General features: G+C 32.2%; 1 protein-coding gene across 1 annotated transcript in view; it reads right to left on the bottom strand.

The window, feature by feature from the left end:
- The window catches only part of ITGA2 (integrin subunit alpha 2), a 142,274-nt gene that overhangs the window by 21,260 nt on the left and 98,936 nt on the right, over positions 1-22,078 (bottom strand). The window contains exons 17-27 of the mRNA XM_051971141.1: positions 21,678-21,829; positions 18,115-18,225; positions 17,866-17,948; positions 17,201-17,342; positions 12,146-12,238; positions 11,358-11,434; positions 11,176-11,259; positions 6,134-6,236; positions 4,674-4,784; positions 1,559-1,663; positions 125-238 (exon numbers count right to left, since the gene is read on the bottom strand). Coding sequence (XP_051827101.1) covers positions 125-238; positions 1,559-1,663; positions 4,674-4,784; positions 6,134-6,236; positions 11,176-11,259; positions 11,358-11,434; positions 12,146-12,238; positions 17,201-17,342; positions 17,866-17,948; positions 18,115-18,225; positions 21,678-21,829 — 1,175 coding nt within the window. The remainder of the gene's footprint in view (positions 1-124; positions 239-1,558; positions 1,664-4,673; positions 4,785-6,133; positions 6,237-11,175; positions 11,260-11,357; positions 11,435-12,145; positions 12,239-17,200; positions 17,343-17,865; positions 17,949-18,114; positions 18,226-21,677; positions 21,830-22,078) is intronic.

Here is a 22,078-nt window from a genome sequence, read left to right as displayed (position 1 = left end):
AATTACTATGGTCACTATAAGCATTAATGCTTATTATACCAAATGGAGAACCCTCTAATACTGGGTTTCTATCTCTGTATATTTCAATCTTGCTATTTATGCTCAAGAAACAATAAATACTCACAGCTGCAAAAGTTCCATTCCAGATTCTGGTAGATACATTCACAAAGTATTCTTCTTTCATTCTGAGTTCTCTCAGGTGGCAGGTGATTTTACTACATGATGCAGTTTTGCAGTTCTTTGAGTTTGGAAGAGTTCATATTAGAGAAAAGAGATTTAGTAAAACTTCTGAAAATAATTGCTGAAAAGCAAAATGGTTGGTTGAGTACATCCATACTAGTTAAAATTTATGTTTGAATATTTATGCACCAACTACATAAAATTCTAATTTGGAGTAGTCTGAACATAAGCCACTTAACCAGTATAGTCTACACTTTTAAAATAAGGCATTCTTGAAACTAAAATATGTAGAGAGCTAGTCAGCGAAAAATATAAGCTGAATTTGGGTTTTATACAAACTAAATTTCTGAGGAAAATATGACTATATTCAGTTAACTTTTCAAAAAAATGTATGATGTCTAGATTGGTACTTCTCAAAATTTTCTTCTATGATGTTTCATTCTTTCTTTCCCCATGATTTCCTGGTACCACTTCCATTTTTTTAAAGATAGAAGGATTTTCAAGTAGTAATTAAGAAAAAGTTATGTTAATAGCTTCAATTTCAAGAAGCACAATAGGAAGGAGCCATAGAAAAGTGGATGAAAATGTGGAGAAAACAAATGAGGATGTTTAAGAAATCAAACACAATGGTAAAGGGGTATCTGGTGATATGTGTTGGTAGAAGGAGAAATATACTATGATGCCAAACAGCCAAATTTCTTCACTCACAAGTGACTCATAAGTACTATAAGAAGTCTGGACTTTCAGCTTATAAAAGCACAATTTTGTATATATCCATGTATTTTTTGTATTCCCATTAATCAACGAGTTCTTTCTACAACTTCTACTTTGGAAAAGGTTTCAGACAAGCTATCTTTCATTCTTAGGACTTCACCCCATGCTCCCATTCTTTATTATAAGTTGTCTTACTCCCATTAGAATGTAATAAGCTCCTTGAAGTCAGAGATTGTCCCTTTTTTTCTTTTTACTTGTATCTGTATTCTCAGTGCTTAGTACAGTAGTTGGCCTGTAGTAAGCACTTAATGAATACTTCTTAATAACTTCAAGACATACGAAGGTAAGATGAGTTAGATTCCAAATGATCTCAATTTGGGCATATCTATGTATAATCAAAAGCACAAATTACCTTCTTAGTTTAATAAAATTTGTAACTGGTAAATTAAAGCAATGAATGATTTTAACTATTCTCTCTCCAAACTCCAATTCATAATAGCTTTAAGGGAAAATATATCATATGATTAGCTGGTATTGTATGGCAATATATGTTTGTTGACTATTTATGAATGAATAGAAAAGAACAATTCTCTAGGAAAAAAGAAAACTAATACATATGTAGAAGCAATTATAGTTCTTAATCACTTTAATATATTCTACTCACCAATTCTTTAATATCTCGGAAGTTTTCTTTCTTAAAAGATAATGAATAAGGTGTTTCTCCTATTTTTAGTGGATTTATTTCTGCAGTACAGCTGATATCGCTGTCCTAGAAAGTAACACAATCACAACTAGTAATTCAAACTTACAAAGCAAAAGCAAATAATTTTCATTAAGACTTTGTATAACAAAGCTTATAAGGGAAAAGAGGGCCAATTGGGGGATAGGAAGAGGAGGAAAAGAAAGAGTGATTTGTTAGTCCTTGATGAAGAGTACATAGTACAAATATCAAGAAGTTAAGAAATATTCTTTAACTGAACAGATAGTCTTGGGTCCCACTATTATGCTGTCTTCAGTCTCCTCTTTGTTAACCCTTCATCCTCAGTATAGTATGAAGGAAGTTTGTACGAAGTGTAGCACTGGCTTTCTTTCATGTGAGGTAAGAAATTTCAACTAACACTACCATAATTAGCCAAATACTTTTTAGTTAAAATTCTAAGATTCAGATTTTCTTATAAACCCATAAAATAATGCATCTTACATGAGAAAACACTGTTTTGCTTTTGTTTGGCTTTTTGGAAATAATTGGGATTAGGAAGTTTGCCCAAGGTCACACAACTAGTAAGTATCTGAAGTTAAATTTTAACTCAGGTTCTCCTGATCCCAGGGTCAGTGCTCTAGCCACTGTGCCACTTAGCTCCCCTTTGAAGATACTGTTTTAGATACATCTAAGCACATAATAAGAGATCTGGAATCAGAAAGGACCCCAGAAGCCATTTTACATATAAAGGAACTGAGGACAGAGTTGCTGAATGACTTGTTTGAAGACACAGAGGTAGCAAGCAGTAGAGGTGGGATTTGAACCTTTTTTCAGACTTTTGAAGCAGTGCTGTTTTCATCGAATCACAATGCCTCTCCAAACTATTTGCTGTTAAATAACTAGAATAATGCTATTAATAATAATAAATACTAGCATTTATGTAACCTTTTAAAGTTTACAAAGAGCTTCCTATATATTTTTCTCATTTGACAATAATCCTGTAAAATAGATGCTATCATATCTCTATTTTACAAATGAAGAAAGTTAGGCTGAAACAATTAAATGACTTTAAGTCAAATAGCTACTCAATATATTAGGAAAGAATAGAACTTGTCTCCAATTCTGATGATCTGTGCCCTTTGTAAATAAGACAGGTTGAGCCAAGTAGAAGTTTAAGAATTAGCCAAGGTACCATCTGCCATGTAGTCTAGCTGAGGAGATCTGGAGTTCTCTATATCTCTCTTATCATTCAATTAATTCACTTTCCTTTTTATAAGATTCTGACAGAGTCAAGCCTATTTGCAGCAAGGATGTGGGAGGTTTGGAATGATTTCTTTACTTTTTACATTCCTAAATATTGGGTTTTAATTCCATATTTTCAAGATCTCTTTTGAACATGAAATTCGTTTCCAGATAATTAGCACTCATGCTACTTAGATGGTACTAGTCTCCTGCCCAAATTACATATACATGCTCCAATATTTGAAGGAAGTATACTCTAGTATCTAGAAGATTCTACACTAGAAGAAGATGAGAGTTTTCATCTATTAATTGAGTTATCTTTTTTTTCCCCCAAAGACCTAGAAGTTATCTATTTGTGGCAATATGAACTCCACAAAGAATAGTGAGAGAAATGATTATTAAATAAGAAATTATTATGGAGATCCCTGAGCTTTCCCAAAAATTTACCCCACCTAGACTATTTTATCTAAGTAGAATTGTTGCCTCATCCAACCTAGAAAATCTTACAAGGAATTTAATCTATGGCATTCCAGCCAAATGTGTACCATTCTGATAGATTTGGCAGGGGGTACATCTTTTGTCTAGACTGCCCAAAGCTGGGAGTGACTTGGAAAGAAAGGATATGACCAAAGTCATGTCTCCCCATTCTTTCATTAAAATAAATCCATTTCTTATTATAATATTCATTCTCTTTCATACTTGTCAACCAATCAAAGTTGATTGTCATCCTCAGAAATACCCACTTTATCAAAGATAAATAAGCATTGAATATGTTCCATGAGGGGTCTTTGGCATTCAAGAGTGCCATTGAGCCCTTTTATTAACTATTGCTAGCTTGAGTAGTAAAATGATTAATTACCTAGAAACTATGTCTCTCAAACTTTTAATATGTCAAATAGAGAGGAAACACAGCACGGTACAAAGAGTACTAGATTTGGAATAAGGAAAAAAAACATGGATTTGAATACTACCTTTAACACTTCACAATTATTTAATCATAGGTCAGGCTCTCAGTTTCCTTACTTATTAAATAGGAATATTATTTGTACCACCTAACTTACTGGCTTGTTAATTGGAAGAAGAAAGAACAAATGTAATATATAATATAAATGTTGAGTTTCATTGCCACTACCTTAAGATGAGAGTATATTGCATTCTGATCCTGCTTGATTTGTCAATAAACTCATCTATTTCCACTGGACTGTTCCCTTTCAATCCTGATACCTTCTATTTCCTAGTCCTTTATAAATATATATATTTATATACACATATAAAAATATATATAACATAAAGTAATATAACACTAATATAACAATACACTACTATATTGCATATATACTAACAATATACTACTATAACAATATAAACCTAATATAATGTAAAATAACATATACTTTTGTATTAAATATGTAAACATATTTATATATTGTGGATGCTTACTAACTGCTTATTACTTCATAGAATACACCACAAAAAATCTATCTATGGGTATCTTATTAGTATATATAGTACATATAGACAGACAGACATAGTAGACAGAGACCTAGCTTTGAAGTCAGGAGAATTTTGGTTCAGATTCTATTGGTCATGTGACCATCATCAACTCACTTCATTTTTCTGGGATCTAAGTAATTTTCTAAAACTAGAAATTGCAAAGACGATACTATTTTTTATTGGCAGAGTTAGTTCCTTATCTGCAATACCAATGAAATCACAGACCCATTCTCTATCCCCAAAAGCATTTTATCTTTTTTTTTTTTAATTTTAAAAGTTGCTCAGCTCGGATTTTGTATTCATATTGAACTGAGATATCACAAGGTATATTTGGACTAGTCACCTGTGCTACATGCACTCCTGTCAAGTACATCAATGTATTATTTTCTTTGGTGTATTGAGGAATGGAGATGTTTACAAAAGCCATGGATACTGGAATGTTTCCCGTTGTGATCTACATTAAAAAAAAAAAAAGTTCTGTGATTGACACTTGATCTAATTAGCAAAACACAACATAATAGTAAATAATGAGAATAATTCCAAAAATCACATAAAACAATTTATCTTATTGCTTTAAAGTTATGTCATATCATATATAACCATATCTACCTATTACTTTTCCAAAGTACTTTAAATCCATTAATTATTAATTGAGAACAATGCAATGATAAAACAAAGCAAATATATGACAAATACATAGATTTTTACAATATAATCAATTACAAACTAAAATAAGAGAATTAAAGGAAAATATTGTCTCCAAAGTCTTAGTGTAATTTTAATCTTAAAATAACTTTTTCATAGTAATAATAATAATGTAAAAAGCTTTATAGTAGCCTTAATATTATCTAGAAAACAGCTATATATTAATTTAAAACTATACTAAGATTTTTAGGACATCCTCCATTTGTATCTGCTTATGATTAAAATATAAATTTCAAAATAATTAAATAGATAAAAAATTGCCAATTACCTCATCCATTGTACAATTTTCTATCCCTGTATTTGTGATATCGTTTCATAAAAAAATTTTTCTTATATGCTTTAGTCCTCATGTCTATCATTCTTAACTGTACTATTACATTTCATAACACTAATTACTATCATGTGGTCAGCTAGTCCTCATTTGTTGGATAATTTATTCAATATTTTTTAGATGACAGAAACTGGATCACAAGTCAAAGGGCAAAGTCAGGGTTAAAAACTAGTTTAAAAAGTTAACATTCAAATTCTCCTACTTCATAAAATAATATGAGTTTCGAGTTTGTTGGAAGCAGAGGAATGGTATCTTATTGGTTTCTGGGATCTAGAAAATAAGATTTTTTTGGGGGGTTGGTCTTTCTTATTACTTAATTGCTGACACTTTCTTGGCTACTAATGAAAAGGAAATCAATCACTATGAAACAAGACTTTGAAGGAGTCTACATTTGTGTATAACTGCAAAGTTTATTACAAACAAAAGTGGTATCTAGGCATTAGTGAAATTGCTTTTCTAACACAGACCCAGAGTCTGACACAACAAAAAAAGAAACTCCAGTAGAATTGGAATACACATACATTTCCTTGAGAAACACTGAATTTAAATTCTAAAACCACAATTTCCTCTTAGAGCACATATGCTTTCACACAATTCTGTGTCCTTAATTTTGGTCCTAGCTACATTCTTTTAATTTTATTTACAATATGGCCTTTTATCTGAAATTTTTAAGGCTTTTAAAAAGATTTACTTGTTTTCATGTTGTTGCTGTTGTTTATTCCCTACCATGTTCCCTTTGCTTTCCCATACTCAGTCACCTTACTCACCTTAAGTGAAAAACTGAAAACAGGACCAATTTCATCAAAACTTTTCACAGTGGAGGACACATTGCCATGAGAAAAGACTTCATAAAAATTGATATTGGTAGACCTGTTGAGTGAAGATTTTAAAACCAGATATTTGTATTTAACAGCTGATATTGAAACCTTACTTTTTTTTCATTTACCTAAATATTTTGAAGGTTAAATTAATCCAACAAAATAATTTTTAAAAATAGTGCTACTATTCCAGTATTCAAGGAGCTTCATAGATAAATGAAAAGCAAATTTTATTAGAGTTCATTGTCACTTTATTTACAAGACTTACAATTTAAGACTGAGGAAACTTCTTTTGAAATGACTGCATCTTCATCATATGCTTGCTAATTTTTTATTTAAAATTTTATTCTGATATATATTGAATGAGAAAAATGTGAATTTAAAATTATAGATTGTAAAGCCAAAAATAGAGATTACCTTACCCTATGAAAATGAAAGTGCCAAGAAATTAAATGATATATTCAAGATCATATAATCAATGTCCCATTAGGGACCAGAAAAATCTAGAGCTTGTAATTACCAAGCCTAGTATATCTAGTATTCCACCACATTACTTGCCTTTAATACCATGGTCTTATTGTATTAGCATCTAGAATCTCTATTGGAGAAGTTAATCATTTTAGGCCGCTGAACAAACATAGTGCTACCACCTACTTTACAAAATTACTATGTCATTATAGAATTCTGCATTAAAAAGATACAAAAAATGTTCCATCCGTGAATATATCTGAATACCATGATATAATGGGAAGAACCCAGAGATCCGGTATCAGAAAACCTCAGTTCTAATCCCTGCTTTTGGGTCAATACACAAATCAAGCTCTTTTGAACTCTTTGGATCTCAGTTTCCTTATCTGTAAAATGATTGGGTTAGATTAGATGACATGTGACATCCTCTCTAATCATAAATTTATCTTCTGATTACTCCCTGTGAATGGATAAATGATATTTCTTTAAATAAAGTAATAAAGTATGTGGCCTAAAACATGTTTCCAAAGAATATTGGCGCTGGAAAGAAGATTAAATATTCAATTGATAGATGAGAAAATGGACCTAGAGAAGAGAAAAATTTTAAGTCATATAGGTAATAGCAAAGGTAGAATGTGAACCCAAGTTTCACAATAGTCAATAAAATACAATTGGCATGAAAAATAGCCCTCCAAAACTCAAGGAGTAATAGAGTTCTACTATATTAATTTTTCTAGTGTTCATTTCAGGGTGAATGTAATTTGGAAGATATTTCTTCATTCCTCTTGTGCTAAAGCAGAAATTTTTTTTTTTTCACTTGATAGTATTTTTTTCCAATTACATTTTAAAATAGTTTTTAACTTTTGCAAGATTTTGAGTTCCAAATTTTCTTCCCTCCCTTCCCTTCTACCTGCCCAACACAGCAAGCAGTCTGATATACGTTATATATGTGCAATCATTTTAAGCACATTAATCATATTTTGAAAGAAAAATCAAAACTAAAGGGAAAAATCATAAGAAATAGAAAACAAAACAAAAAGGTGAAAATAGCATGCTTTAATCATCATTCAATCTCCATAATTCTCTCTCTAGATGCAGAAGGCATTTTCCATCCCAAGTCAATTTTAATTGTTTTGGGTCACTGTATTACTGAGAAGAGCTAAGCCTGTCATAGTTGATCATCACACCATCTTACTATTACTGTGTACAAAGTTCTCCTGGTTCTGCTCATTTCAAAGATATTCTTAAACTGGCTTCCATTAACATCTGAAAAAATATTTGATGATTGTATTTCAAAATGTCAATATTTGGGGGCAGCTAGTTGGTGCAGTTGATAGAGCACCAGCCTTGAAGTCAAGAGAACCTGAGTTCTAATTTGACCTCAGACACTTGACATTTCCTAGCTATGTGACCCTGGTTAAGTCACTTAACCTCAATTGCCTCAGGAAAAAAAAGTCAATATTTTGGATTTGTTAATGCTTTTCAATATTTTTATAATTGTATTTCAACATAATTAATGTCCTTTGTAATTCTAAGTATTTTATTTTATGGATTTAAAAACATAATTCTGAGAATGAATTTATAGATTTCTTCAGAGATCACCCATGGGGCCTAGAACCAAAAAAAAAGTAGATTAAGAACTTCCAGCAGAAAAGACTAGTCTTGGTTCCAGGTCAAACTTCAAGAATTGGGATCTAGACTAGGGTTCACACACATTGGGTCATAAGAAAGCAAAGACAAAGTTTCTTCTATGGTGAGCTCAGGATGCTCCTAGAATAAGAATCTCAGATTCATCATTGTTCTTTTCTCAATTATAAATAATTTTTTAAATTGTCTATAATTTATAGTTAGGTAACTTAGTAAGGTTCTCTTTCTCTAAAGCTCTGGAGGGCTGGTCTAAATCTGGAGGTAGAAATACTTTCAGAAAAGTATATCTACTTTCTCCTTTTACAATGCCCATCTGTTCATTTCCTATAAGTGATTCACTATAAAAGAAAATATATTAATATATATTATATATATACACACATATGTGTATATGTATATTAACTTTAATAGATATCATGCTTTAAGGTTTGCAAAATGCTTTTATTATGAGATGTCCACGAAGCAGGTATGCTTAGGAGACAATATATTACTGTAGAAAGAGCATTGGCTCTCATGTCAGAGGACTTTGGTTCAAATTTTAGCTTTGATGCTGAATATCTGTATGATAAGTATTTTATCTCCTTTGGTCGCAACTGATTAATCTGTAAACTGAGAAGGTTGAACTAGCCATCTGAGGTCTTTTCCAATTCCAGATCTATGATCCTTTAATTATTGTCTTTTTTTGAGTAAAGAAAACTGAAAGTTTTGTGACTTCCTAAAGGTCAATCAACTTAATTATTAAATCTGCAACTTGAATACAGGTCTTCTGACTCTAAGACCAGTGCTCTAACCACCTAGATTTTTGCAAAATTTAGAAGGAACATTTTCTAACATGGAAAAGATTCTTGTGTCTTTTTTTGAAACCACAAATTTCAACATTCCTTCATTCATAAGGAATTAATTTTATTGGAAGAAGAGACTTGTTTGTGATTATAGTTGTCCAAATTACTAAAAAAAATCTATTATGAAGAAACAAATATATATCAAATCTATTAATGTGTTTGGATTGGACAAACATTTCTTTGTTATTTTATGTTAGTTATTGTTATTTTAACTTCCATGGAATAGAAGAAACCCCACTGGGAAACTGAAGATATGACATTTTGTATTCTTGGAAGATTCCATATTACTTCCATAGAGTGTAAGTTTTGCAACACTGGCCAAATTCTGAATTGGGTAATGATCTACTGCTTTCCTAAATCCCTGCTGTGGTTTAAAGAGAATTATCCTTTATTTTAGGTTTATTCCACCTTCAAATTCTCATCCTGAAGTAACTGTGCTTCACAATAACTTTTGCTTACTTTCCTGGAGGGCATTTCAAAATATCTTGCTTATTATATTTAACTGTATAATTTCCCTTGATTTTTGGAAAGCAAGAGGTTTGAGGAATGCAAAATATAAAAAGTAAAGGATATTTTGTTTTTTCTCAAAATGCAGATTTTTCTGTCAAAAAATATGTTGTTCCAAATACATACACATTTGCATGTTACAATCACTTAAGTATCTTTTGTAGATTAAAGATAATAATGCAAAAGCAAGCACATAGGTGTGATGAGTAAAAAAGAAACTATCACATCCATTTCCTGTTTTTTAAAAAAAACCTTCTAGAGTAACATTGTGTAAAAAGGTAAGAAAGAAATGAGAACAAATAATTCAGAATAAAAAAGAGATTATGCAGTCAGGATAAAAAAAAATCAGATGATGTGATACCTATTTACCTTGAGAATGATGATACAGTTTCACAATGGCAATATCTACTAAAGATTTCTAAGTGATGAATGCAGTAACCTAGACTCTGTTTCCATTTGTGTCCAAGTTTATGATTCATTCATTCTGGGACCATTTCCTCACAGCTGCTCATATTTCATCTTTAAGACTAGATGGCATGCCCTTTATTTAAGTTGGTTTGATTTGATTTTTTTTTTTCTCTCAGCAACCAGATATCTGGCACTTTGGAAGAGATTGGGAAAAAGAAACAACAATAACTACAACCTCTAGATAGTTGGCTCATAGGATGCCACCAGTGGAATTTGCCTTACTAGCTTTGGCGAGGGCTTCCAACTTTGCTAGAAGTTCACTTGAATGTTTGAGCAGACAGTGACCTAGATATTTTATGATGCTACTGACCCAAAGTTTAATGAGTATTGGCTTAAACACATCTGCTGTATGGTCAGGTTGTCAAACTACTTCTGAATGAGATAAGCAGGTGGTATCAACCTGCTGAGATTTTCATAATGGGTGTGATGTTCACTTTAAAACATCAATCTCCTTAAACATTCACTGTGACTATTATCAGTCAAAATGCCACTGCCACTGCTCTTACAGGTTTCCATTTCAGAAAAAAAAAATAACAATGAATTTTCCCTCAGACTATTCTTATCTTTTTATGTTTGATCTAAGTTTTGCATTATCATTGCATTTGTTCATTTAGTCATCAATCATATCTTCCCTGAACACCAAAGTGTATAATATAATGTGTTTCCACATTGAAGAATACAATTTTGGACTTCAGGCACATAGATAGAGGCTGTTGGCAATGTTAACATTTCCTTACTCCTTATTGATGTAGTTAGGAGGTGGGAGGTAGCTGGGAGAAACTTAGAAGCAGTCTGTCAGGGGTATGAAAAACTTATGGGTATAATACGCCTTGAGGTAACATGAGACTAAATAGATCATGAAATCTACAGTGATTTAGTTTCCTATAGTGACCCAAAAGAGTCACTCGAAATATAACTGGTAGCCAAGTGATTGACTTGGACCTTATAGAAAGTGGAAGTAAAGAAGTGTTCACTAATGGGTACACAAAAAATTCATAAAACAATATATCACCAACATATCTATTGTCAGCTCTAGTAAACTCTGTTAACTCCACCTACCTCGTTAAATGAATTTCTGCATCATACAGCAAGGGAATTGTAAAGTTGACTCTATTGTCTGCTTCATTTTCTTCTTGACTCTCACTATTTAAAAAAGTTAGTATGAAAACAATTAAAATGCTATTTTAAACGTATATAGTACAAAACTTATCCATTCCCCTTCACAATTTATTTTATTTCACCTTAAAGCTTGAAAACTGACAAGTGCCATGTTCCGAAGATTTTGGAAATTGAAGTCAAAGTTTATATTAAAAGACACCTACAAAAATAAAATCCAAAGAAATAGATAAAGACATAAATGAGTCCCAAAGAAGTTCTCATAAACCATTCATTCAGAAAAGTGTTTCACAAAAAAGCAATCATACCCAATTTAATTCTCAACTTGATAAAATGTAGAAATTTGCTGCCTTATCATTCTCAAGATTGCTCATGTATTCTATTTCACTTCACTCTCCAGAATTTAGTTTTTGTTTTGTTTTTTATAAAATGGGATTAAAAAAAAAAAAAAAATAAAATGGGATTCACTTTTACCATCCTTCAACCTTCCCCAAATTTACATTGCCATTCTGCACATATAGTTCCAAATAATTTCCTTGAATTTGCCATCTTTGCACTATGTTTGAGTTAGTATTGGGAGATAAGCTTTGGACTTTCCTGCCTGGCATTTTCACAAGTGGTAGGCAATATGTTTAGATGATACAGTACTCAGACAAAGATAGTATCTGAATGAAAAAGCTACAGATTGTGTGGTTACTCCCCAAATCTAGAATACATAAAAAAATCTCAATTTTTGCAATTCAAATAAGCATTTAAAGAAAAAAAATAAACTCAAAACCTTTTTAGAATGGTGAGCCATTTTTCTTTAGTTGTCTTATGAGTTGCTTATGAACTGCTTAATTAATCAGCATTACTTAATGAACACTTAGGAGCACTGATGCTCCTTGAACTCTAAATGAGATGCCAGGAGTACCTGCTGATCACTCTTGATAGAAGGATAGCCAATATGACAGGTGAGAACCTTCTTGGAAGCATCCAACTGACATGAAACTTCAGTCCCATCAACCTGAAGAGTAGACAAAATAACAAAACAAAAAAGTAATGATTCGGTACACAAGTATGGGGGATTATATATATATATATATATATATGTAAGCTTCATGAACCTTCCTTTTAATAATAAAGTGAAGTGTTTTATCCATTTCAAAATAATTTTGAATTTGAAAATTTGGGCTATATGCTAGGAAAAACTTCTTATAACTAAAGATATCAAAGATGAATGTACTGCTTCTAAAGACAGTGGCTTTGTCCTAGGAGGTTTTCAAACAAAGGACAGATGATCACTTGTGAAAAATATCACAGTGATTTTTCTTTTTAAGTATATTAAGTGATCTGTGTGGTTACTATGGTCCCTTACACCTTAAATACTCCTGGGATTCTGTTATTGGTGGGATTGGGGTTTTGAATTTAGCCTAATCAATTTTGAATTTGCATTACACTGTCTCAAAAAAAATTTAAATTCATGATGAGGCATTCTTGAAAAGATAAATACCCAAAGGAAGAGGACAGTTTTGAAAGAAGGAATGTAAATTACTGACAATATCTTAAAATGCTCCAAATCACCAATAATGAGGAATGCAAATCAAAATAACTGATCTTTCATTTCTTGGGTACCAAGTTGGCAAATATAATGAAAATGAGAAATAATGTTGAAGATTGTAGAGGGCTGGAATTTTGAAAAGGTGTTTTTAAGATTCAGTATAATTGATGAGATAATAATTCTCTAGCTATTGATGTATTCACTCTAGTCAAGTACATATACATAAGGTAATATGGTAATGTGATGGCTTTCCTGACAAGTTGGTGCATGCTCAAGTGTAGCTGGGCATGCTATGTGTGAAGTAGTGATATAACTGTACTGGAGTATTTAAAAGAGTCACAGAGGACTCGTGCTCTCAGTTGCGGTGATCTCAGCCACAGAGAAGACTTCAGGCTCCAGACTCCAGAGGTCAGACAATGCAATGGCTTCTCAGAGAGGTCAGACCATAGCAACTACCTCTAAGTCTCCTTGTATCATCCTCTCACAAGAGGAGATCTATTCTGCAGGTCTGGGTTGGATCTCCAGCAGCCACTTTCATGTGGCTCCTATGTATTTCAACAGCTCTCATGTATTCCAACAGAAGGTGATGTATAAAATCAGGCACCCTACTACACTGGTGATAAAACTATGAACTGGTCTAACCTTTCTTGAAAGCAAGAATTTCAGGATAAAATTTACTAAATTATTCACAGCCTTAAGTCCAGAGATCTAATTACTGATTATATATCCCAATTAGGTCAATGTTAGAAAAAAAAGGGTCCAATATGACAAAATATTTATAGCTACATTTTTTTTTTTGATGGCCGGGGGAAAATGGTGAGAAGCAAAGACCAGCCAAAAAGGCAAAGTAGCAGGAAAAAATATAGTTAATTTTTTCCCCTACAACTATCCTATTAAAAATCTCAGTTAGCTATCAGGTTGAATCTTGATTAGGAGGCGCAAGAAAAACAAATCAAATTGAATAATTTTTTTCCAGTCCAGGTTAGCATAAAAAGACAGAGAAACCTATGTAAGCTATGGAGGTAAGTCAATAATGGCCACTTGGAGCATTTCAGGGAAAAAAAAAGAAGACTACTAAGGGTTTTTTTTCCCCATGTGCAATATACAACAATGGAAGAAGAGATTCCAGATCTGACACAAAGGGGCCTGACCTTATGATACAAGAAGAAACAGGTGCTATTTGGAAACTCTATCACTCATTACAAGGATTGGGTCAGAGATCCAGTGTGGAGGGAGAAGGGTTCTTATGACTAATAACAGCAGTCCAAGTCAAGAAATGAGTCATGTGAGTGAGGAACAAATACAGAAGCAGCATTACTGTGGCTCTGTCTCCAATGCTGGTTTTAAAACCTTTGTTTTATTACAGAAGAAAGGCTAGAAAAAAGAGCAAACAAAACAGTTCCTATTAAGACTACAGGAATGTTCAAAACATAAATGTGGAGGAAAACAAGTTCAGAACATAATCAAACAAAGTCTTAAAGAACAACACAGTTTGGGAACAAATTCAATTAGAATTCTTAGAATAGATGAAGGAAAAATTTGGTTTTAAAAAGCCAAAATTATTTTACAAATGAAATGAAAGCAGTAGAGGAAATAATTGGAAAATAAATGAAGTTGCTAGGAAAAATCAGAAAGAAAATAAGAAATAAAAGAAGGAATTGTAAAGATAATAAATTACTTGACATAAGAAATGTAAAATTTTACCTAATCAACAGACTACATGAAAATTATAATGAACCAAAAGAAGCAATGATTCCAAGAAGCAACAAGAAATATAAAAATAGTTGAAAAACACAAAAAATATATCAAAAACAACTGACCTGAAAAATATGTGAAAAGAAGATTTAAGAATCAATGGACTACACAAATCATTAATAATAAGAGAAATAAAAATCAAAACAACCTTGAGGTTTTACCTTACCTTCTGCAAACTGACAAAATATGAAGAGAGGGGGATAATCAATGTTGAAAGGAGTTATGGAAAGACAGGCATTCTAATGCATTACTGGGGGAGCTGTAAATCAGTATTATCATTTTGGAAAACAACTGGAAATCATTTAATAAAGTGACAGTCTGTCAAAGATTTGTTATACAATATGGCTCTCTGGGAGAGGGAGGTAGAATAATACTAGTGAAAATTATGGTGATATAAAAGAATTATCTGATAGTTGTGACTTAAAAAATAGCTAAACATACTTCAAGATTTTCCTTTTCTCTTAGAAATAAGAGGACAAAGTAAAAATGGAAATAATCCACTAGCTCCCTCTTTAAAGAAACCCAAAAACAAAATCTCTAAGACTATGATAAACAACACTCAGAGATTCTTGGTTAGAGAAAAAAATACTGCAAGTAGCCTGAAAGAATTCACTTATACAGAGTGAGTCAGGATTATACACATAAAGGCTTATAGCCAAGTATAACTTAAAGCAAAGCTCAGCTGCTGGGGAAAAAAAAACCATGCAATAAACCTTTAATAAAACAGAGAACTTCCAAGCAATCCTAAAAAATAAAAATAAAAATAAAAAACCCTACAAGAACTATAAGAAATTCTGAAATATAAACACAGAAGTCAAGAGAAACATGGAAAGGTAAATATGAGTGAGCAATGATAATAAACTAAACAAGGGTGAATGGTTTACATTTTAATATGAAGAGATACACATATCCTCTCAAAACACTTATCATCAGGGATTATAAAGAGAATCTAAAAAAGTAGATAGTTTAGGAAGAATTTTAATATATTTTGATGTCCTTTAAAGCTGAAAGGAAAGGGAAGACAAAGTAGTTCACAGACAAAGTAGTCCACTTAAAGGGAAATGATAGTCCAGGATCTCAACAAGGTAATGAGGAATACAACATGCAAAAAAATATAAATAGAATAACCAAGATAAGTGTATGTATCTATACATATACACACATGCATATTATATATATACTTATATATGTATTTAGGAGCACATATACTTATATATGTATGTATATGTAAATATATGTATATGTATTCTTATATGTGTGTATGCATGGGTAGCATATGTGTGTGTATATATATATATATATGTATGTGTATGTATATAAAACAATACCAGAGAAGGCATTAAGAGTTTATAAGGAAAGGTCTTTTTGCAGAATGTGGGATTTTAGTTAAATTCTGAAGGAAATGGGGAAAGCTGGATGGTAGAAATAAGAAATGAGTTCCAGGCATGAGAGATGGCTAATGAAAGTATCTAACATTGGGTAATGGAGTGTCTAGAGTAAGAAAACGCAGGAAGGCAAGGGATATAAGATTATAAAGTACATTAGGGAGAGTAAGGTTTAAAATGACTGAAAAGGTAGAAAGGAGGCAGGCAAGTCATGGCTGGCTTTAAAAGCCAAACAGAAGATTTTGGTTTGGATCCTAAAGGTTATGGGGAGCCACTGGAGTTAATTGAATAAGGGAAGACACTCTTGGACTTCTGATTTAGCAAAATTAATTTGATATTTGAGTGGAATATGTATTGAACTAAGGGAAAACTTGAAGAAATGATACAAAGCAAACTTAACAGCACCAAGAAAGCAATTTGCAAAATGACTACAATATTTTAAATGGAAACAATGCTAAAAGGTCCTGGATTCTATTATCTGTTTAGAGTTAATTACTTAATGGGATTCCTTTTCTTTTAAAAATAGAAAGTTTCATTTTGAATTTCCCACACAACCCCATCCCCTCAAACCTCTCAAGAAGGAAAAAACACTGAAAAGGTCAGGGGAGACTCAAAACTAAGTCTAACAAATTTAAATAAGAAACTAGATAAAAATCCTTTTATTCTATCCTTAAATGTATTGGTTAAAGAAAACACCTCAAACTATATCTTTTGCTTTATTTTCCTTTACCCCTTGGGGAAAATATTCACATTAAAATGTGTTTCTAGCACAGTATTTATCTCTATTTGATTAGCAGATTTGGCTTGAATACAAAAAAAAGACCACAGAAGGCCTGTGGTCCCAAAGCTACCAAGCTACAAAGAATGATTCTAAGCTCTATGCATATCAGCCCTTTGATTTAGCAAGTTCAGGCTGAGGCAATGTGGGGGGCAGACACAGCAGCAGCAGTAGACCCATGTGCTACTGGGAGTTGGGGAAGTGTAAAATTTCTTGTGCCAAGTTTCAAAGGAAAGGAAAAGATAATTTGTCGGTGAAACAAAAATCTGTCTAGATATGCTGCTGCCAGTTCATATACTAACCTGCCTTTGTTAGAAGTTTATAAAATTAGGATCTTTTTATTATTAAGGTGGAAATGCCACTTTAAATGAGGAAGAAAAATTGAGCCACCTCAAGGTCATGTGGAAAAAGAGGGAAGAAACTACTTCAGAATTCCCCATTTCCAGGCACAAATAAATTAATGCTGTTAGTGCAAAAAAGTTAGGTTAGTTAGTGTATACCATCACATACCGGTGCAGAAGATGAGGCAAAAAACAAATTTTCTGAAAAAGCAGTAACAATTCTGGTGTTATAGGCATGTTCCCCTTTGTTTTTCAGAATTACTGCAAATGTTAACCTTCTGTTCTGGTTGCTGACAATATATGGCTGTTTTCTATTAATAATGAAAATAAAAAAGTTAGAAGAAATGGTCCAATGTGTCTCCAAATCAGTCAACCCTGAACATTCAAAGATTTTCCATAAGTAGAACTACAAATGTTTTTATGAGACTGAAGTACTGGGAATAAAAATTCTGAAGAATAAACTGAATTAGGACTACATAAGATGAGCATGGAAGTAAAATGATGAGAAGTAGCTATTTTTAAAAAATTTGTCACCTTAAAAATAGGCATATCCCCAAGTCTTTCCTCCCCCCCCCTTTTAAAATAATGTTAGGAACTGAAATTCTATTCATATAGGTATTTGTTCATGGCAAATGTTCCCCACATACAAAATAAATTATTTATTTTTAAGAGTCACTGAACAATACCTTCTCCAACATGTTTTCTCTCTCTCCCCACCTTTCTTTCCCCCCGCCTCTTGCCTTTTCCTCTCTCTCTTCTCCTCTCCATCTGTCTGTTCTTCCATACATTTTTATATATACATACATACACACGGAGTTTGAAAGTGAAACTTACTGAGCATCTGGTTTTTGTTGAACTTCAAGGACGAGATCAGAGATGCATACTCCATCATCCCCGCAGTCTTTTAAAAAAGGTATCTAAAGAAAGTGAAAATACTATTTCTCTCACAAATACTGTTAAGGGAAACAACTAGATGATTTTGTTATTATTAGCATTGGCAATGTGACTACTGGAATTTAATTTATTTTGGTAAAAGACAGAATTAGTCATTTTAAAAATGGTGAAGGCTAGGCCTCTACTTACACTGAAGTCCTTTGAAGTCTCAGAATACTCTTCCAGAGCAGGACTTGTACCAGGCTTTGCCAAACTGATGTCTACTCGAACATTTAAGGCGTTGACAACATCAGAAGGTTCCTGAAAAACAAAGCTTCCCTTTCAATTTGAATGTAGTAAAGCAAATAGTCTTATAAAAATAGTTTTGAAATGATTTTAGTATTGCAAATATGGTCATCTCTCAACTGTGAATATGGGTAGCAGGAGACAGAGACAGGATGTTGAGAGATACATTGGATGCCCACACACAATGAAATCATACACCCTTCAAATTGTGAAGTTCTAATTCCTTAGAAATGTTGCTTGTCTTTAACATTTCCATGCAAAGGTTCAAATAAAATGAAAGTCAGCTCATTAAAAAGTATGGCATTTATGTCAGCTAGCATAATTAGATGATTTCCTTAATCCTGGATACTCACTTCTTTAAAGTTGTAGGATTTCATAGGTATGTATACTTCCTTTGTCTAGTCAAATCAAATTCTCTTCACCTCCTAAATGGACTCTAATAATAGTGCTTAAGCCCTTTCCTTTGAGGAATCTCTCCAAATTTAGATAGGTTTGAGGAAGACAAGCATAATTAGTTGTTCAATCCATATAGACAGCTTTTTTTTGGTTTTGTTTGATAGGCTCATCTAAGTTTTGCATTGGTCTGGAATAGTCTTAAAGAACTCAGGGCACTCCTATATCATAAGGAGCAACCAAAGCAGATTTTTAGTGTGTGTAGGTAGATAAGACAGTAAATGGCTATAAAAGTCAATGATCTATTCAGTTACAATAATCAGGGGAAAAAAGGACCCTTACAAATTTCTTTCTCCTTACTTTCCATTACCTGTCACTTTAATTTAGAATCCAGTCTTTTAGTCAATAATTATATCTCTAATTTTCTACCACAAAAGCATTTTCTGGAACCACTAGGCTTCCCAGAGTTGCTGACCATATGATATTGGACTGTGGTCTCGAGGGAAACTTGGTTTGACAATTAGTGCAGTGAAAAAAGAAGACCATAAAGGAGTAGTACCTCAATTCTGACTGAGAAACTCAATGACAGTACTTGTCTCTTCTGTGTCTTATTTAGAAAAACGAAGGCAATATTGGCCTCCACAGGGTCCACTTTTACTGGGTAGGTAGTTAGGAAATAAGGGCCTTTAGTGGCACAAGACAAGATGGAGTTTACCATTAAATAAATAAGGACATTGCACAATTTTCAGTTAAAATATACTATTATAAACTAGAATTTACAAAAATTAAGTATATTTAGTAACAATGTAATAGGTGATTTTTGGCCAGTTCTTACTAAATACATTTATATACCTACTCCAGGAAAAGACTATTCAAATGGCAACAACCCCATATTCTCAAAAAATATAAAAGTAGCATTTAAATTTTACAATGTACACATTGTCTCCTTCAGCTGAATGTAAGCTCTCCACAGGCAGGATTTTTAATTTTTGCCTTTGACTAATGATACTATTTATTAGTCTAGTTCTAGTTCTAGTACAGTCTTACAGACTAAGAAGTCTTTGATCAGGAACCTGAAAATTGATAGTAAATTGAAGTCTGTAAATAATTTTTTTGCAAATTGAAAAGTGTGTCTGAAGATCATGTTAGTTAAATTCTGAAAGACTCCTTACAAGGCAGGACACACACAGTGGTATATTTTTTAGTAGAGTGACTCTAACATCATTCACTGTATTACAATTGGGATATAAATTTTTGTTAAAAGAAGGAATAATTAAGTCAATGAAAGAACATATCTTTGAACAATGTTTAGACTAAATATGAAAAATTAAACTACATTTGAGGCTTTTATTCATAAATGATTCATTTGATTATCTTATTTAAGTCTTTAAATTATAGTTATAAAACAGCTGGATAAATTTTAATTCTCTACTGCCTTTAAACTTTAATATGATCCCACCCAAACTAACCTGGAAGAGTACTTTATCATGTTCTGCCACGTTTGTACATTTTCATAGTTTTGCCTCACCTTATTATTTCAACTCATTCTCTACACAGCTGTCAAAGTGACTTTCTTAAAATATAGCTCTGACCATGTCATTGCTCTAATCAATAAATTTTAATAGCTCCCTAATGCTTCTAGGACTAAAAATAAACACTTATGTTGGACATTTAAAGTTTTTTATATCGTGGTCCCAATCTATATATCTAGTTTATTATAATCATTCCCCTTTGCATGTTGTAGTACTTGTTTACTGTTCCTATCTTTGTTCCTTTACTCTGGCCATCCCCCATGACTATAATGCTCTGTTTTTTCACCTCTGCTTTTCATTATCCTTTGCTTCTTTCAAGATTCAGTTTAGGCATTACATTCTGCAGCATTCTTTTTATGACATTTCTAGTTGCTAGTTCCTCCCCTACCCACCCCCCAAATCACCTTTTAGTGATTTTGTATATTTTGTGTAGATACACACACACATACGTTATTAAAAAATAGAATTTCCTTCACTGTAGCAATTGATTCATTTTTTTTATTATTATAGCTTTTTATTTAGTAGTTATATGCATGAGTAATTTTATAGCATTGACAATTGCCAAACCTTTTGTAATTGATTCATTTTTTACTTTAAATCCCTAGCACCAAGAACAATGCCTGGCATAGAACACGTGTTTAATAAATGCTTGTTGGTGGATACATTTCTTTCAAATCCCATTTGTGGTTTTTAATGATAAATATGCATATCATCTATAACTTAATTCTATTGTTGACCGTTCTCCCCCTAAAAGCAATAATATTTATTTAAATCAAAAACAAATACAAAAGTGGACTAAATAATGTTGACTTTGCTATCATCTATTTCTCTCTTTTATATCTCAAGTTAAATGCAAGACATTAGTCTATTACTGGAGATGATCTTCTTAATAGTGTTACCAATAAATACACTTTACTACATGAGAAAACGTCCATACAATTTGCTGGCATGTGAATTTCCTTGTTCTTAAACATTGGGAATTCTATTTAAGAAAACAATGGTTTTTTAATTTATGTGTTACTAATATTTGTTTTTGGAGCTGCTGGGTAGCACAATAGATAAAAGACCTGTATGCCTCAGTTTCCTGTAAAATGAGCTAAACTGAACAAGAAAATCGCAAACTACTCCAGTATCTTTGCCAAAGAAACCCTAAATGGTGTTATGAAGAGTCAGAAAGGACTGAAATAAATGAACAACAATAGCTTACTTAAGCTGATAACCTAAGCATAAATCAAAAATGAAGATTCATTACTTATATACCTATTGTAAGCAGGGCAACAATAGGTGGCAAGCATGGGAGTACAAAAGCAAAAAGTAAAATAATCTCCACTCTCAATAGAAAGACTTTTTTATACACAATGAAAGGGAAAGAAATCACAAATATTATTGTAGAATGATATTTGCATTCCTTACTTACCAAACATTTAAGAGTACAATAATGTACTGAAAGGGAACAAATTATCTAATATGCAAAGTTTTCTTTTATTTGATAATTATGGTAAATTTCAGAGTAGGGAAAAAGAGAAAATTATGAGTCCTTACCTGTATGTTGATGATGTACACTGAACAAATAGGTGCATGATATACCACTATGTTTTTCTTAATGTATCTTTCATTGTTTTCTTTAAACAATCCCCTCGAAGTTATTCTAGAAGAATAACGATCAGCATCAAGTGTTACATTGTAGATAATATCTGTTTAGGAAGGAACAAAACAATGTTCTCAGCATTATGTTAAGTGCTTCACAAATATTACCTCATTTAATTCTCACAATAACACTAAGAATAGATACTATTTATTATACCCATTTTGCATCAAGGAAACTGAGGCAGAAAAAGATTTGTGCTTTTCGACCCCAGGCAAGTCACTTAATCCAGTTTACCTCAGTTTCTTCATCTGTAATATGAGCTAGAGAAGGAAATGGCAAACCACTCCGATATCTT

This window comes from Antechinus flavipes, chromosome 1 (genome assembly GCF_016432865.1).
Source record: "Antechinus flavipes isolate AdamAnt ecotype Samford, QLD, Australia chromosome 1, AdamAnt_v2, whole genome shotgun sequence".
Lineage (NCBI taxonomy): Eukaryota > Metazoa > Chordata > Mammalia > Dasyuromorphia > Dasyuridae > Antechinus > Antechinus flavipes.
Note: the sequence above shows the minus strand (reverse complement) of the source record. Positions and strands in the feature narration are given on the sequence as shown.